Source organism: Rattus rattus, chromosome 9 (assembly GCF_011064425.1).
Source record: "Rattus rattus isolate New Zealand chromosome 9, Rrattus_CSIRO_v1, whole genome shotgun sequence".
Lineage (NCBI taxonomy): Eukaryota > Metazoa > Chordata > Mammalia > Rodentia > Muridae > Rattus > Rattus rattus.
In genome coordinates, this window is record NC_046162.1 from 56,389,285 (window position 1) to 56,406,245 (window position 16,961).

The 16,961-nt window shown below is 52.3% G+C and overlaps 2 protein-coding genes and 2 non-coding genes across 4 annotated transcripts in view; all 4 read left to right on the forward strand.

The window, feature by feature from the left end:
• Window positions 1–351: 351 nt before the first annotated feature.
• On the forward strand, window positions 352–7,588 carry Arl5c (ADP ribosylation factor like GTPase 5C). Its single transcript, XM_032913116.1, has 6 exons — window positions 352–407; window positions 1,101–1,161; window positions 2,792–2,939; window positions 3,781–3,864; window positions 4,784–4,935; window positions 6,825–7,588. The coding sequence occupies exons 1-6, from the start codon at window positions 362–364 to the stop codon at window positions 6,871–6,873; spliced, it is 540 nt and encodes a 179-aa protein (XP_032769007.1). The 5' UTR covers window positions 352–361; the 3' UTR covers window positions 6,874–7,588.
• Window positions 7,589–8,207: 619 nt separating this feature from the next.
• On the forward strand, window positions 8,208–8,279 carry Trnac-gca. Its single transcript has one exon. It is a non-coding gene; the product is annotated as a tRNA-Cys (tRNA).
• Window positions 8,280–8,895: 616 nt separating this feature from the next.
• Window positions 8,896–8,967, forward strand: Trnac-gca. Its single transcript has one exon. It is a non-coding gene; the product is annotated as a tRNA-Cys (tRNA).
• A 1,818-nt stretch (window positions 8,968–10,785) lies between these two features.
• The window catches only part of Plxdc1 (plexin domain containing 1), a 58,060-nt gene continuing 51,884 nt past the window's right edge, over window positions 10,786–16,961 (forward strand). The window contains exon 1 of the mRNA XM_032913113.1: window positions 10,786–10,946. Coding sequence (XP_032769004.1) covers window positions 10,868–10,946 — 79 coding nt within the window. The 5' untranslated portion in view covers window positions 10,786–10,867. The remainder of the gene's footprint in view (window positions 10,947–16,961) is intronic.

Below are 16,961 nucleotides of genomic sequence, written 5' to 3' on the forward strand. Positions count from 1 at the left end.
GGTGGCTGTTGGGGAGGAAGAGCAGACATTCCCTTCGCACATTGCGGACTCTATTTGCATCACTAGAGCAGATAGTCCCATCTTCAGTTTTCTCAGGGTAAAGAGGACTGTGGGATTTTCCTTGCACTTTCAAGGCCCTGGACAAATACCTGACCTTCATGTGACGTCACTTAGACCCTCCGCACGGGCGGGGAGCTAGCGTCCGGCGGGAATCCCAGGTCTCGAGGCGTCACTTGGGGATTCCCACATCTGATAGGAGCAGCGGGTCCGGCCCTCCCCCAGGCGGTGCTTTGAAGATTTGGGGCCAGACTCTAGCCCGGGAGGCTGCTGAGCCCCGCAGGTCCCCAGCTCCGGGAGTGCCATGGGACAGCTGATAGCCAAACTGATGCGAATTTTTGGGAGCCAGGGTAAGAGGAGCACCGGGCAGCCCAGTGACTTCTTTGAATCCGCTGTCTTCTGGGGCTCTTGGGATTTTGGAGTCGTCGGGGAAGACCGACTGGGAACCTTGGGCTGCTAGCGTTGGTTTTGTGCACTCTCATAGGCTCCGCCGCCTCCTGCCGGCTCTCCTCCCGCGCCCCCTTGACTGCGCCTCAGTGTGCACAGGGGTGGGAGAACCTTCTGTCCCCAACACCACCTCCCAGCTGAGCTGTGCGCGACCCGGATGGGCCCCAAAGTCAGTTTCCTGATACTGTGACTTAGAGCCCAGCGTGCTTCAGACCCTTCAGACAATCGCCGTCTAGAAAAGTAGAGGGAGGTGGGATAGGGGTCCTGAGGGGTGCAGGGGTCCGGTCCGATGGCAAGTAAAGTGGTACAGTCTCCGGCAGAGGTCTCCAGCCCGCCAGGAACGCGTTTCCCTGCTTATCCTAGGAAAGGGAGGATTGGAGGGAGGCACGCAGAAGGCTGAGATACCGAGCTTCAGTTCCTTCCTTGTGGTTGGGTTCGGAGATTGCCGAGAGATGGGTAGAACCGGGAAAGAAAGCATCGATCCAGGCAGGAGCGGAGGGTGAGGAAGAGGCCAGGATGAGACGTCTACTGGGGACACCCAAGCCGGTGCTCGTCCGGGTTGGTTCTGACCTTACCGTTCCCCTGGATGCCTCCAGAGCACAAAGTCATCATCGTCGGACTGGACAATGCAGGAAAGACCACCATTCTCTACCAGTTGTAAGTAATTACTTGGGGGGACAGAGGGCTGGGCCTCACACCAGACTGATAGTCATTTGCACCAATCACCAGAGCCCTTCCCTGGGTGGGTAGCAGTAGACAAGAAAAGTGATGGGAGGATGGTGGTGTGACCTTCCTGATTTAGTGGCTGCCGGCCGGGATTTGAATCCTGCCAGCTACGGGCGACCTCAGGTCCCACGGGCTCCCGAGATCCCGCCAAACACATTTCAGTCCTGGCAGGTGTGGAGTGCGTGGCGGCTTCTCGCCTCACTGCTCTTGGCTCCCCCTGGCGGCAGGACCCTTTGTTCTCACGCTTGCCTTTACACTGGGTTAAACCCCAGCCAGGGCAAACCAGGAGCTCAGCTCTATGTACAAGCTGTGCAAACAGGCCACCCGCTTTCCTAGTCGTTTGCTCCGAATGGAGTCTTTCCTGATGTGGAGACTCTATTGAGAGCATGTGCTCCCTGAGAAAGGAATATATGTAAGATTAATTAATTTTTTTTTTTTTATTTTGGAGCTGGGGACCGAACCCAGGGCCTTGCAGTTGCTAGGCAAGCGCTCTACCACTGAGCTAAATCTCCAACCCCAAGATTAATGAATTAATTAATTAAATTATATTAGAAAAGAAAGGTCTGGAGGTGTTGGTCAACGGTAGAGTGCTTGCCTAGAATTCTTGAGACACTAGATTCCTGATATTGTAACGTTAGAGAAAAATTAAAACAGTACAAAGATTTCACTCTCAAACTTCCTTCTGTATAACTTCTTGGTAAGCTTCCATAAAACAAGCTTAGGCATTGTGACCCTTGCTTGTAATCACAGCACTCTGAAGGTAAAGGCAGGAGGATCTCATATTTGACGTCATAGTCACACACACACACACACACACACACACACACACACACCAAACACATAAAACAAAACATAAACAAAGCCCAAGAAAACCAAACCAAAATAACCCAAACTGACAACAAACAAAATTTTTCTTTTTTTTTTTTTTCTTTCCTTAAACCAGGAACAGAAAAAAAAAAAAAAAAAAAAAAAAACAAAACTGGGGCTGGAGAGATGGCTCAGTGGTTAAGAGCACTGACTGCTCTTCCTGAGGTCCTGAGTTCAAATCCCAGCAACCACATGGCGGCTCACAACCATCTGTAATGATATCTGATGCCTCTTCTGGTGTGTCTGAAGACAGCTACAGTGTACTCATATACAATAAAATAAAATCTTAAAAAAAAAAAAAAATGTCTGACGGCCTTTCGGGGATCTGTCTGTTTTTTCACAGCTCCTAAAATTCCAGTGTGGTCCACAGAGCTCATTAGCACTGCAAACCACCAGGCCTCAGAATCATAAGCTGCATCTAGACAAGACTCCCAGGTCTTTCTACCAAGTCTGAGGATTTAGGGTTGTTCTAAGGAGCCTCTCTTCATTGGGGTCCCAGGCCAGGCCACACTCGGACTAACTCGTACCTTTCTTTCCCCAAACCAACCACAGGATGTGTCTGGGCCTTGGCTAGTGCTTGGTCCCCCCGAGTTGAGTTGTTCTGGGCTGGACTCAGCTTCTTTGGGAGTAGAGGGGGAGTCTGAGCTGGGAGTGAGCTGGGCAAAGACCGTAGAACCTTCTCTTGCCTCCCTAGTCTGACCAACGAGGTCGTTCATACCTGTTCCACCATTGGTAGCAACGTGGAAGAAATTGTTTTTCAGAAGACCCACTTCCTCATGTGGGACCTAGGGGGCCAGGAGGCACTGCGCTCCACCTGGGAGACATACTATTGGAATGCTGAGGTAAGGGGGGAACCAGGTCTGGGAGGTCAAAGAGGTGGCTGGGCATTAGCCTGTTAGTCACCTGCCGTTTCTTGGAGCCTTCAGCCACCTGGGACATGGCAGTCACGTCAGCCGAGAGGAAAGGATAATACATGCTGTATCATATAGTACAGTGTAGCATCTGGGAAGACTTTTAAAAGATTTATTTGTTTGTTTGTCTATTTTATGTATATAAGTCCACTGTAACTGTCTTCAGACGCACCAGAAGAGGGCATCAGATCCCATTACAGATGGTTGTGAGCCACCATATGATGCCGGGAATTGAACTCATGACCTCTGGAAGAGTAGCCGGTGCTCTTAATCTCTGAACTATCTCTCCAACCCAAGACTTTTGAATCCTAAAAACAAAAGATAAAAGAAATAAAAATTTAAATATATAAATATGAAAAAGAGAAAGAAGATTTCTTAAGATGATACGTGTGATGTTTCATGCCTATAATCCCAACACTTAGGGGACTGAGACAGGAACCCATAAACCCCACGCTAGTCTAGGTTACATCCTAGGATTTTTGTCTCCAAAGAATAAAATATAAGGTGGTTAAAAATGGGCCCAGCCGGGGTTGGGGATTTAGCTCAATGGTAGAGCGCTTGCTTAGGCAAGTGCAAGGCCCTGAGTCCCCAGCTCCAAAAAAAGAAAAGAAAAAAAAAAAAATGGGCCCAGCCTAGTGAGACTGGCAGATGTACAGGTCCTTTCCCATGGGGCTGGCACTTAGCAGGGCAGAGGCCAGTGATCAGAACCATCAGTAGGAAGCATGTTCACCAAAAAGAAAGCTTGCAGCTCACATCTCAACCTGCTGGACAGTTTGTCATCCTTGTGATAGATAGTACTGACCGGAATCGGCTGTCGACCTCCCGGGAGGAGCTGTATAAGATCCTGGCCCATGAGGTAAGCCATGAGGTTTGGGGGAACCCGGAAGTCATCCAGTGAGACCAGCTGTGCACTCTCAGACTGGTCACACACCCTCTCTGAGGTTCATTTCTGAGGTGCTAATTTGAGAGCCCTATCCTTGTAACATGGGGAGAGCTAGTGTACTACAAATGAAGGGTTCTGTCAGTCCCCTCAGAACCACTGAGCACAGAGGCCGGAGTTTCTGGCTCAAGGGCTAATCTTGCCTCTCACCCATTGTGAGACCCTGAGCAAGTTGTTTCATTTCTAATAGGTTGCTTCACTTCTACTAATAAGGAGGGTCCTTAGATCCTACCTCACGAGGGGAATGGTGGCTCTTGCTGACAATCTGAGAAACTAAAACAGATTGTCACGAGGCTGAGACCAGCCTGGGCTCCATATTGAGTTCCAGGACAGCTTGGGCTACACAATAAGATTTTGTTTTGAAAAAACAAATGAGCAACAATGATGGCAAAAGAATGTCTGAGGCAAATGGCGGAAGTGCACTGTGGAGGCAGAGGCAGGCAGACCTCCGAGGTGGAGGACAGCCTGGTACAGAGCAAGTTCCAGGACAGCCAGGGCTACACAGAGAAACCTTGTTTCAGGGGCTCAAAATCCCAAAGAGCATAAAACACCAATGTCTGAGGTTCTTGTAGCCATCCTGTGAGCAGTTGGAATGTGCTGCGTCATTAGATGGGGCTGCTGTTGTTGGGGTGGACCTCTACCTCTGTCCCACCTGGCCACGGGCCTCTCTTCCTAGGACAGTGGGGCAGGGATCCTAGAGGACTGGAGAGATGGTGGGAGGGAGCTGGGCTGGCTGGCTGGCTGGCTGGCTGGCTGGCTGGCTGGCTGGCTGGCTGGGCTGGCTGGCTGGCTGGCTGGCTGGCTGGCTGGCTGACCTGGGCTGCTCTTCTCTTAGGCACTTCAGGATGCCTCAGTGCTGATCTTCGCCAACAAGCAGGATGTGAAAGACTCCATGACCACAGCAGAGATCTCCCAATTTCTCACACTCAGTGCCATCAAAGACCACCCGTGGCATATCCAGGGCTGCTGTGCTCTCACAGGAGAAGGGTCAGTCCCCTTCCCTGCCATCACCTGCCCTGGCCCATGCAGAAGGTTACAGGAAGCCCTCTCTTGTCTCTTTCCAGTCAGAGTCTGGCCCATAGTTGGCTCCAGGCCCAGAAAGATGGACACAGGCCCACTGCTAAGGTGCCGTGAGCCTGCAGACGCCTGTGCTCCAAGGGCTTGCTCTAATAATGGCTAAGACTCCCCAGAAACAACAGTGATTTTACGGACTGGGAAACTCTTTGGAGGAAATGAAATGGATAAAGTGAGAGAGTCAGGGGTTGGTCTGATTTTGTTTCCAGGGCAGGGGATCACTAAGACCCAGTGAAGAAGATGAAGGAGGAAGAGAAGGAAGAGGAGGGGGAGAGGGAGGAGGGGGAAGGAGAAGAGGGGAGAGGAGAAGGAAAAGGAGAAGGAGGAGGAAGAGGAGGAGGAAGAAGAGGAGGAGGAGGAGGAGGAAGAAGAGAAGGAAGAGGAGGGGGAGAGGAGGGGGAGGAGGAGAGGGGAGGGAGAAGGGGAAGAGAAGGAGGAGGAAGAGGAGGAGGAAGAAGAGGAGGAGGAAGAAGAGGAGAAGGAGAAGAGGGGAGAGGAGGAGAAGGAAAAGGAGAAGGAGGAGGAAGAAGAGGGGGAAGAGGAGGAGGAAGAGGAGGAGAAGCAGCAGCAGCAGCAGCAGCAGCAGCAGCAGCAGCAGAAAGACCTTGCAGGGACAGGCCTTCAGGGCAAAAATCACTGATTCTCTGACTTTCTTACTTGTAAGGGGAAGGGGTTGTACTTCCCTCTCCCCGGTTCTGCAGAAAGTGATTAGTTTTCTTCATTAGACTTTTTTGAATCTCTACTTGGTGCCTATTCTGGGCACTGGAAAACCATGGCTAATAAACGAGGCAGAAATGCCTGCCTTGGAGCCGGGGCTGTGGCCTAACATGAAGCCCTGAACTATTGCTTATCTGTAATCCCAGCACTTGGGAGGCAGAAGCAAGAGGATTAGAAGTTCAAGGTTATCCTCCACTATAAGTTGAGTTCGGGCTAGACTAGGCTACACATCAATGCCACAAAAAAAACAAAACCAAAACAAAGAAACAAAGTGATAAACGGGAAGATGGAGAAAGGAAAAGGTTAGGACTAGCTGGAGGAAAACTCACGACTTTGTATGTGTGTGTGCACGTGCACCTGCCGATGCGAAGGATAAAGGAAGGACCCTAGTGCTCGGATCGAATACTTCAGGGTGTGAAGGGCTGGACTTCTCCAAAATGGCCTTGCATGAGGCCTGGAAAGTTCCTTTCAACTCTCCTGTCTGGACACTTTTTTGATGAAAAGGAAACTTTTAAAAAGTACATCTAAGGGACTACGGATTTCTGGCCACCTGCTTATTACCATATTCCAATCTACAGTCTAGTTCTCAATATTCCATGGGTCCCCGTGTGCCATGCCCTGGGCCAGGCAAGGCTGGTTGATGACAGACAAGGCCATGTTTCCAACTTGGCTTGGAGGTGCTTGCTTACGGAACCTCTTCCCAAGCCTTCGAGGTCACCCTGCCACTGCCCCCAGTGACAAAGCAGGATAACAAAAGGCTTGTCCAGAGACACTGCTCAGTGGCCCAGGAAGGAGAATCCCCATGGTGCCTTCTCAGAGGAGCCTCGCTGGCTCCCAGAGGCCTCCGACTCCCTGTTTGTCGGGTTTGCTGGGCTGTGGGTGACCTTCTTCCCAGGAGCCTCAGTCTCCAGCACAGTGGCTGCTGATATGTTCTGGAACTCAGCTTGATTCCCTTCTGCCATTAGGTGATTGAACATAGCCTTGGCTCCCCTCTCAGTCCGTCCCAGGCAGAGGCTTCGGGTTTTCCAGCCATCATCTTATGAGAAAAGCTGATGGTTGCTTTGTGCCCTCCTCCCACCCTGCAGGTTGCTGGCTGGGCTCCAGTGGATGCAATCTCAGGCCACTACCAACTGATGTCCCAGCCCAAGGCCAACCGGAAGCCACATGGTTAGCACCAGTGAGAAGCACCAGTCATTTGTTGGTGGAACAAGGGTGGTTATAGACAGAGAGATTACTACAGTCCTCTCAACTGTCACCGAGAACTGTATCAAAGACTTCAAGTTGGTGCAGACAGGACTACAGATGAAACTGCCCCTCCCCCCAACTCCATCACTGCAGGTGTGTGGAGACATCAGGGAACTCGCTGGGGGTATTGGGGACATCAGGTCTCTCCCAGCCCTCACCTTCTGTCTGCCCGGCAAGCAAGAGATCTTCGACATTGTTCCATATCCACTGAACGAAGGAGATTCTGATAAAAGAGGCGATAGGACCTGGCCAAAAACTGGGGGAATAGGGGTGGAGAGTTGGTGAATGGGAAGATAGAACATTCCAGACAGACGCAGTTCTCCACACTGCAGGACTCCAAGCCCTTCCACCCCCACCCGCTCGCCTTCCTGCTCCTTCTTAGAATCCAGGGCTACAGCTTCGTGGGGGGGGGGGCGTGGAGGGGGAGGGGAGTCACCACGTGGAATCTCCTTCCCTCTCAGCATCCTTCCACTATGGGTGTGATGGGTTTGAGTCCTCTTAAATGTTAAAGCTTTCTATAGGACCTACTTAGTTTGTCTTTATGTCATATTTTTTTAAACATCTCATTAAGATTTAAAACTTAAAGGTACATAATTAGTGCCCCCGAAAACGCCTCGCCTCTTATTTCTGTCTGGTCTTCAAACTGGCTTTTGTTCTTTGGGGAAAGATTTTGGGGAAAGATCCTCCTTGGAAACGAGGTGGGGGAGCGGGGACTGCCGCACCAATCCATTTGTCTAGAGAACTTGGCCAAGCTGAAGGGCGTTGGTACCAGGCTAACCAGGACCAGAGCTGTTGGCTCTCGGTCTAGTGGAGATAAGCGGCCTGTTAATGATCCACTGAGAAGGGGACCCCAGGGAGATGGGAAAAGCCCCTAAGTCTTTTATAGGCGGTGCTAAAGATGGATCAGAGGCTCACGATGACCTTCTAAATTCAGGGACCGAGACAGTATAGCCTCTCCCCTTTCCGAGCAGGCAGGGGACCTCTGGGGGATTCTGGGCAGAGATACCAAGTGCCCAGATCTTTAATTTTGTAGTTTTTCTGAGATGTGGTTATGAAGGGAGAGTTTATGAACTCCAGATATTTCGGACATACTTTGGATTTTCATTAGGTTTTCCTTGGTATAACGAAAAATTTAGAGTATCGTGAATATTAATCACCATGCCACGGCTTCATAGAAATCGATTACATCGAAACCTATTCTGGTAAGCTCTTTCCAGCGGACTGGGGGTATAGCTCAGTGGTAGAGCATTTGACTGCAGATCAAGAGGTCCCCGGTTCAAATCCGGGTGCCCCCTCGCGGTTATCTGCCGTGTACCTTTTGTTATCAGCACACCTAGCTTGAGACCTTAGAGGAGAGATGCAGGGATTTCCCCATCTATTTTGCCGCCATATGCTGTTGTACGGTGGCTGCAGTAAAGTGTATGTCCCTGGTCTAAATGAGACGTGAGCCACCGTATAATTCCGCTGTGCAGCCGCTGGAGGCCCGCAGGGAGCGTGGTGCCGGTTGGCGTATTCCGGTGCGGGCGACCTCCACGCCTGTCCCTTAGCGAGATGTGAGTGTTTAGGGTTGGGGCCGGGTTGGAGCCTGAAGGTCTCAAGAAGTCGCGTGAGCGTGTAGGAGGGAGAGAGAACGCGGAGAAGCCGCGGTGGAGCTGCAGAGTGGGACCCCGCCCAGAGGGGCGCCGGACAGAGAGGCGTGCCTCTATCTTTTAGAGGACGTATTCTTGTACCTTCAGACGGGATCTCGGATTGTCAGGAAACAGCTTTTGTTTTGAAGCTTGTAACCTGGCACGTCAGCCCTGGTGTTCCTTGATAACTTCCAACCAGAGTCTCCTTTCACTTTTAGAGCGGCTTTAGTGCGCTTGCGCTAGAGTAACACTAAGTAGTAACTGTCGCGGAGCTACCAGCAGAGGGGGTATAGCTCAGTGGTAGAGCATTTGACTGCAGATCAAGAGGTCCCCGGTTCAAATCCGGGTGCCCCCTGCTAGACTTTTACTTTACATTTTTCCTTAATCGGCTTTCTTATGTCCCACATATATTTATGGAAATATTTCCCTCGCTAACTCCCAAACAGTCAGAGAGCGCGGACAGTGGTAAGGAACAAGGAATGTTAAGGCAGTGCCTTTCCGAATGTGATTAGCCCCAACACTTGAACCCCTGCTAGAAAAGATTCCTAGCCTCATCTCTGACCCAGTGAACTATTCTGGGTTGAGGCTAGAAATGTGCGTTCTGAGAAGTGTTTCCCGTGCATTCTAGAGGGTTACCCAAGTCGTTTGCTTCTAATATTTCCAAGTTGTCGCTTTTGCCTGAACCCTAGTAAAAGACTTTATAAAGTGGAGCACGGGCACCGAGACCACGCAGGACGACACCAGAATTGAGGCTGGAGGTCCATCTTGGGACACTATAGAGGCCCTCCGCGGCGCCTGCGCGGGAAGTCTCTCAACTCTAGTAGATTAAACGCCAGCCCCGTGGCTTATCACGTGTCCACTGGGTGGCGGTAGGAGGCCACAGCTGGAAGGGACAGTTTCTTCGCTCCCTCAGAGGCTGTCCGGAGGGAATTCAGGCTAGGAATTAGAAATTCAATGGCAAGGAATTAGAAATTCAATGGCCCCGCTGGGTTTGGTGGGTTTACCACTGTAATCTCTTCAATAGGCTGAAGCCGGAATAGTGATCATGAGTTCGAGACCAACCTGGTCCACGGCGTTACTCCTTGTCTGGAAAAATAACAAAATTTCCCTTCAATTGCAGGTCTCAAAGTATTACATGATATTACATTAAAGTCTTGGGAAACCACCCCTAGGCTTTTGGACACAGAGGAGCGTGAGACTGGGATTCTGAAAGATGAGAGAATTTAGTCTTCATTTCCTTTCTCGGTCCATCTTTTGACCTCAGTGCCAGGCCACCCATCTACTCAAACCCACACCCTATTTCTGCCCCCAACTGCATCCTTCTTCCCGGGATTCGCCCCAAGAAGCAGCCTATGCACCCTTTCTTTCCGCACTTTCCAGGTCACCGGCACCGAGGAAGCCAAGGGCCCCTCAGCCCTCTCCACTCTGTAGGCCCCAGTTCTTCGCCTTCCGACGAAGTAGGTCAGAGGCACCTTCGTGCCTTGACCTGATTCCATGCCGTCTATTAAATCTCCTAAATTGCGGGTATTTTTATTCCATCCTTGAAGAGGAAAAAAAAAAAAGTGCCCTCTTCCCAGACTCCGGCAGAGTGTGGTGGCAGTGGGCGCCACTTCTGGCTCTGGGTCTTTCTTCGACTGCTCTGGCCTTCCTCGGGAGGGGGCACCCGATCTGCTTCAGAGTGGGAATATTCCAGACTCCAGCATCTACATGTTTGCTGGACGGGGTCGGAGGAGGGTCGGTGCTGGGGACGGGGTGTGAGGCAGTTAAGTGGGGAGATGCAATTCGTGCCTCTCTTGGGGCAGAAGCTGGGGGGCTCGGCTGCGTGAGATTCCTAGTGCGTGTCTGTGTGCGCGCTTATGTACAACACCAGGAAACCACAGAAGTGCAAGGACCAGCTCAGAAAGTCGCGTGCTCTGGGGATGGGTGGTGGGAGCAACGGCCCAAGTAGGGGCGCATCCTGGGGTCCTCCACCTCAGCCTTTTCCTTAGGTTTCTGGGACAGCCGGGTTTTCTCGGTGACCAGAGATGTCCCGGCGCGGTCCTGGGTCCTGTGGGGTGCGGCGCGGAGCTCCGGGAGGCGGGGACCCCGGCGTCGCGCCCCGCCCTCTGGGTCCTCCCGCCCGCGCTCCCCAAGGCCGCAACGCCGCGCATCGCTCGCGGTGCCCGCTTCGCTCCGGCTCCCCATTCTCCCAGCCCCGGGTCGCCTCTTCTACAGCCGCTGTCGCTGCGCCTACCCGGAGGTCGTCCGCGCCCACCATGCGGGCTCAGCTCTGGTTGCTGCAGCTGCTGCTACTCTGCGGGACCGCGCGCGCGCTCAGTCCCGCAACCCCCGCAGGTAGGACGCGCGTCCAGGGCAGGTGCAGACCCGCCAGGGGGACCCGGGTGCTATCCGCAGGACGCCGGGGATAGGGAACAGGGACCCTACTTTGCCTGTGTGCGCCCAGAGGGTGCGCACTTCCTACTTCTGTCGGAAGGACATGAAGGGATCCAGCCTGGGACCCGCGATCATTCCAGAAAGGCGTTCGCTTTTCTGTGCTCTTCCCTGCTGCCTCTCTCAGCTGCTCTAGGTGGGGTCCCAGTTGGGCTTGGAACTGCGTGGGAGCCGCCGGAGGATGGGAGACATCCAGGCACCAGCGTGGCCGTCTAACTTGCTTCCCCTACCTATTGCGTACTGGTGGAGAGGCAGGGAACCCAGGAAAAAGCAGTTTGCTACTTCCCGATCCCCCTGGGTCAAGGGTCCCCTCCTCCCTCCTGCTTGGCTCTCAGTTGCACTGGCTGCGCATGGAGACAGGGGAGTGAGGGTGGAGGAGGAGCTCCCATTCCGCACACTCTTAGACCAGTTTCTCAAGCCATTTCCTCCTCTTGGAGATCCTTTCAGGGATCTACTTTGAATCCCTCATGTTATCAAGAAATGCCGTTTTTAAATATATCATTTAGGTTCTGCACCAGGCTTTCTCGAGGAGGGAGAGCTGGGAGTAAGGGTGGTTTTTGTTGTTGTTGTTGTTGTTGTTGTTGTTATTGTTTTTATTTCTAGCTCCTTAAAAGAGAATTGAATGTCCCACACTTGATCAGGGAAGAGATAGTTCATGGGGCGCTGTTGTTGGCTGTTGTGTCAGCAGCGTGCCCAACTGTGTTCTTGACTTTGATGGTCACAGTATGTAGTCCAAATGAATCTGGGTTGGGATGAGGTATACGGTGGAGGATGTTGGTGGTAACCGCGGGGGGCAGAGGACAGAGAAATCTAGAGACTAGTATGGAACTCTCAGTGTTCAGGGAGTCCCCAACAGAAGCTAGCTGGACACTTGGCTTTTAGTTCTGCTGTCTCACTTGCTGTGTGACCTTGGGCAAGTTACTTGCCTTCTCTGGGCTTGGTTGATTTATAAAAAGAGGTTATTGACAAAATCTTGATTGTTGAAAGTGGAATTACGAAAGATTTTTTTCCCCTTAAGACATTCTTTCCTTCTCAAACATGTACAAGCAACTGATAATTTATTTTAAAATTGTAACTAGGAAGGGACTGAGTGGGTTAATTCCTGGTTCTTTTCAGCCTTAGCGTGGTATGTTTCCTGAACTCAGATATAGCTGGGTTGGTGAGGGGGTTGGGCCATGGAGAGGGCTGAGGAAGGGGGTTGGCTACGTCAGGGGGCCCATGCATCACTTGTGTAAATCCAGACTACTGGGTCTTCTTTGCTTTTAGATTTATCTAGAAGATGCAGGGCATCTGCAGCAAGCGAAATTGAGGTTAGACCCTGGGAAGCTATAAAAAGCCATCAGGGCAACTGTTGACTCATCCCAGGTTGGGCTGAGGTTTGGTGGTGAGGTTTTGTAGAGGCCATCTAAGGATGTGTGGGAGTGGGGAAGCCTGGGAGGGGTCCTTTCACAGAGACTGGCTGCTTGCTCTGTATGACAGAGGCCCCATGGCCAGTGAAAGCAATATGGGGAGAGGGACCCACGGAGGCCTAGCCCCACTGGGGCGATGCTGTCCCTATGAGGGCTGGAGGGACTGGTAAGCAGCAAGGTCTCTCCACCCCTACAGCCTTGTTCCCACATCCTTACAACGGGAACAGGGGACATCAATGGCCTGAAGAAGGAGTCTATTGAGGAAAGCAGAAGCAGCCAGAAGTCAGGCAGAGGGTAAGATGGCCTCTCGGCCCAGGAGATGGTCACTGAAGGTTTGGTCCCATGGGAACCAGAGGCACCCGAGACACACACAGAAGGGAGGCCATTTTGAAGCCCACAAGGAGTTCCAACAGCTTCCTCTTTTCCAAGCCAAGGCTGCCTGCCTGTAGCTTAAGGGCTGAACAGATATCTTATAATCCAACCAGCCTTAACCTGCTCTCAGTCTCCTCCTTGCCCACCAGGAACCACCCAATAAACCAATACACTGTGGCTAAAATTCAGATTCCTCACAATGGCTTCTGGGATTGCTACTGCTCTGTCAGCTGCTCCTCCTCAGAGAGATCTACCCTGCTGGGAGGGCCTGGGACCAACCCATACTCTCCCGATTCACTGTGCTGTGTCTGTGGGAAGAAGTCTAGAACGTTTGGGCACAGGAACGTGCCCGCCTGTCTCTGAGAACTCCTCCACACCCCCACACCCGCCCGCCCGCCCACACCTTGTGTGGAAATCTGCTCAATAAATGGTGTGTGGAAAAGCTCTGCATGGCGAGCCATTCTGAGAAGCAAGGCCACTTGGAGGAAGAAGGATGGGAAGTTCCTGCTACATAGTGAGTTCGAGGCCAGCCTGCTCCATGAGACCCTGCTTAAGCAAAACAAAACTGTTCAACAGTGAGTACACAGGTGCTTCTGACTGAACTCTTGGGGCAACCTTCAGAAAGCAGCGCCCCTCCCCCACCCTCCCCCTCCACCCTCTCCATCCCCATCCCCCACAATCCCCCTCCCCTCCCCTTCCCCCACCCTTCTTTCTTGTCCACAGTTTTAATCTCCAAGTGGGATTTGTTAAGTCTGGGACAACCTTGTGTGACCTTGTATGAAGCAAAGAATAGGACTTTGAGACACAGTGTCATACAGCCCAGGCTGGCTTTGAACTCACCGTGTAACTGAGGATGACCCTGACTTTCTGGTCTTCCTGCCTCATCTGACAGCACTGAATAATGGGATTACAGCGTAAGGCTCTCATGTCATGTTTATAGAGCACTGGAGACTTCAACCCAGAGCACCTGGCATGCTAGGTGACATGCTAGGTGACACGCTGGGTGACACGCTGGGTGACATGCTGGGTGATATGCTGGGTGACATGCTAGGTGAGCGCTCTGCCAACTGAGTTACAGCCCCTACCTGCCGCCTGGGAGGTTGGTTTTGCTGGCTGCTTTCGGTAGATGGTTTGTTAAGAGTCAACCCAGCGAGTGGCAGAACTGTTCTCATGGCATCATCTCTGTCAGAGATGGAGGCTTCCGGAGAATCTGTAAATTGTGGCATTGTGGTTCAAGGTTGGGCCTCCAGCTTGGTGGCAAACCTGCGTTTTCTCAGGGCTGTGATAGGACAGTGAAGGTCTCCAGTAGAGCTGTGCCCCAGGGATTGTCTCTGTCCTAGGAGGCTTGGTGCTGAGTTTCTCCCTTCCCCTGCCAGCCTCCCACTCCCTCCAGTCACTGGTGCCTCCTGAACACTTGTCCTTGCAGTACCCAGAATTCCAGATGCAGAGGCGACCAAGGGCATGATGGTCCAGGACACCAGCTTCGGTGGTGCCCATGGCATCTGGGTGAGGAGTGGTCTTGGCTGAGAAAGCATTGGGAATCTATGATGGCTGGAGAGCACGACTGGGTCCTAGAGGGTTAGGAGGGATGTGAGAGAAAGAGAAAGCAGGAGCCTGGTCTTAAGAGCCTTCAGATCAGCTGCAGGGGTTCTGTGAGAGGGATGCAGGGGTGATGGGTCACGTGGGTCTTCTCCATGGCTTGCTCTAGCTAGAGTGTATGGGCAGCTGGCTCTAGGGCATACAAGGTGAAATGAATACCCAGAGAGAACTTCGGTGGCCAGAACAACATGGCAGCGGTATGGCTAGAAGGGCTAGCGTGAGTTGGGTCCGGCCCCAGGTGGTTTAACCCAGCTCCTCCCCAGCCCTAGAATACTGCAGCAGGGCAGGGCCAGGTCATGGGATGGAAGCATGATCGTTGAACTCCCCCATATACAGTCCTGGCTGTCCCAAAACTTGCTCTGTAGGCCAGGCTGGCCTTGAACTCACAGAGATCTGCCTCCTGAGTGCTGAGCTTGAGGGCCTGTGCTACTATACTTTACCTTACTGCACGGTGCTCTGTGGTTCTGACCAGACTGGAGCCAGCCGGCCTTAGTTCCAGTCCTGCGTGGAGTGAGTGGGTAACCCTGAGGCAGGTTATTAGCCTCAGTTTCCCCATTTACAAAATAGATGTAAAGCTGGTGCCCGTCTCCTGGGGTTGATCGACATGGGGATGAAAGACTAGTGCCCACTGAGAGTGGCTGGCCGTCTCTCAGAGTCACTGCCATCACATCATGCCATTAGATGGGATAGCCCTTAGGCCCCCGAGGGACGGAGTTCAGTCTCTGTTCTGGAGGCCAAGGATGGAATGGAAACAGAGAGGCATAATCAGCACCAAGGGCGTCCAGGGGTGTCTAGGCAATGCCATCGCTGTAAACCTGTTAGGCTGTGACTTTCATTAGGTTTCAAGGCTACGTGCCCAGACATCTGTATGATCCTGCGCCTATGCGACCAACTGGCTGTACTGCCTCCTGGCACGGACTAGGAGGAAGGGCAGACACACTGAAGCTGGAGGGACACTTCTGGGGATTCCTGGCTCTTAGCCTCCTCTGCTCTTTCTTAAAGATTTATTTATTTATTTTGTATATGAGTACACTGTAGCTGTCTTCAGACACAGTAGAAGAGGGCATCAGATCCTATCACAGATGGTTGTGAGCCACCATGTGGGTGCTGGGATTTGAACTCAGGACCTCTGGAAGAGCAGTCGGTGCTCTTAACCACTGAGCCATCTCTCCAGCCCGCCTCCTCTGCTCTTAACTCCATCACCCTGCATCGAAGCCATACCCCTACTCCTGGATGGTTTCTTCTCAGTACTTGGATCAGCCCTGTTGTTGGTGTGATTATGACACAAGGAAGCTGCAGCTTAAAGAGAAAAACTCCCAGGTCCAAGCTTAGGGGTGGTGGGCTGGAACGGGAAGCCCAGATGTGTTTGTCCTGCCATCCTGTGGGCCTCCTACCTCCCCATCTAACATCCCTCTCCAAGGCCAGTCCAGACTTAGTACTTCCTGCCTGTTTACCATCAGCCCTTCCACTTGGCCTGCATGTGTGCCTTTCCAGTCCTAACTCTTGCCCTGCCCTTGGGGATACATACAGGACGACTTGGGGAGAAGGCCACCCAACCTACAAACAGACCTGACACAAACAGCTGTGGCCTTACGGATGAGGCCTGGCAGCTTGTGTGGGGCTGCCACCCAGCGCTGGGCTGTCAGCCGTTCGGTAGATAGCTTGGGGAAGAAGTCAGAACTGCCCCTCTGCCCATATTCTCCAGGAGCATCTGGTTATGATTAGGGGCAGAGACGTGAGAGGGGGCCCGGCAAGAGTCCAGCAGGTACCAGCAGCCAAGAATGACTTAATTGGATAAAATGTCTAATGACAAATCGGAGTCCTGCACTAGCATCCTGGCTGGGCCTCAGGCCTGGTCCAGCCAAGCCTTGTTTCAATCTCTGTCCTTGCTGCTATCAGAGAGCTATCCCCTAGTGTGGTGTCCTCTTTTAAGCAGTGATTGAGCACTTACTGTTTGCCAGGCATTCTGAGGTGAATGGAGAGAAGCCTGAGGAGCACAGGTCTCCCTGAGAGAGGGAGCAGAGTGGCCTCAGGGAGGGGGTCTTGGACAGTGAGGACCACTCGAAGAGCTTTGGTGAGCAAGGTGGATGGAGTCAGAGGTGGAGAGGAGAGGGGTGTCCGACCTAGGAACCAAAACTGATGAAGGTCACAGGCAGGGTGGTCTGCGCCTTTCATGTATCCAGGGCAGGAGTGACAGAATGCCACTGCCTTGGGGACAGAAATTTGGACACAGCTTTGGGAACCTACCTCTCTGAAATGGAGAAGAACGTTTCTAGATCGTTCACAATTAGTTTATCAGCCCCTAGAGAGCTGGATGCTTGGAAGACCTACCTCTGTGCAGCCACTTGCCAATCCTGTGCTTGTGACAGACATTACTAATCGATCATGACACTCTCTGCTGCTAAACACAGATGAGGCTTTGGGATTCCTGTCTAAGAGTGCTTCTGGCTGCCACTAATTAATGGGAGATGGCATGTGAAATGAAAACCTCTCTGCCATCCCAGCTGGTTTCTGAGTCCCTTGTTAACACAAGGGACCT

Excerpts from the sequence above, each read along its gene's own strand:
- Arl5c (XM_032913116.1), top strand. The coding sequence starts at position 362 with ATGGGACAGCTGATAGCCAAACTGATGCGAATTTTTGGGAGCCAGG. Across the intron at positions 408-1,100 it reads GCGAATTTTTGGGAGCCAGG|AGCACAAAGTCATCATCGTC; the intron begins GTAAGAGGAGCA and ends GGATGCCTCCAG. Across the intron at positions 1,162-2,791 it reads ACCACCATTCTCTACCAGTT|TCTGACCAACGAGGTCGTTC; the intron begins GTAAGTAATTAC and ends TTGCCTCCCTAG.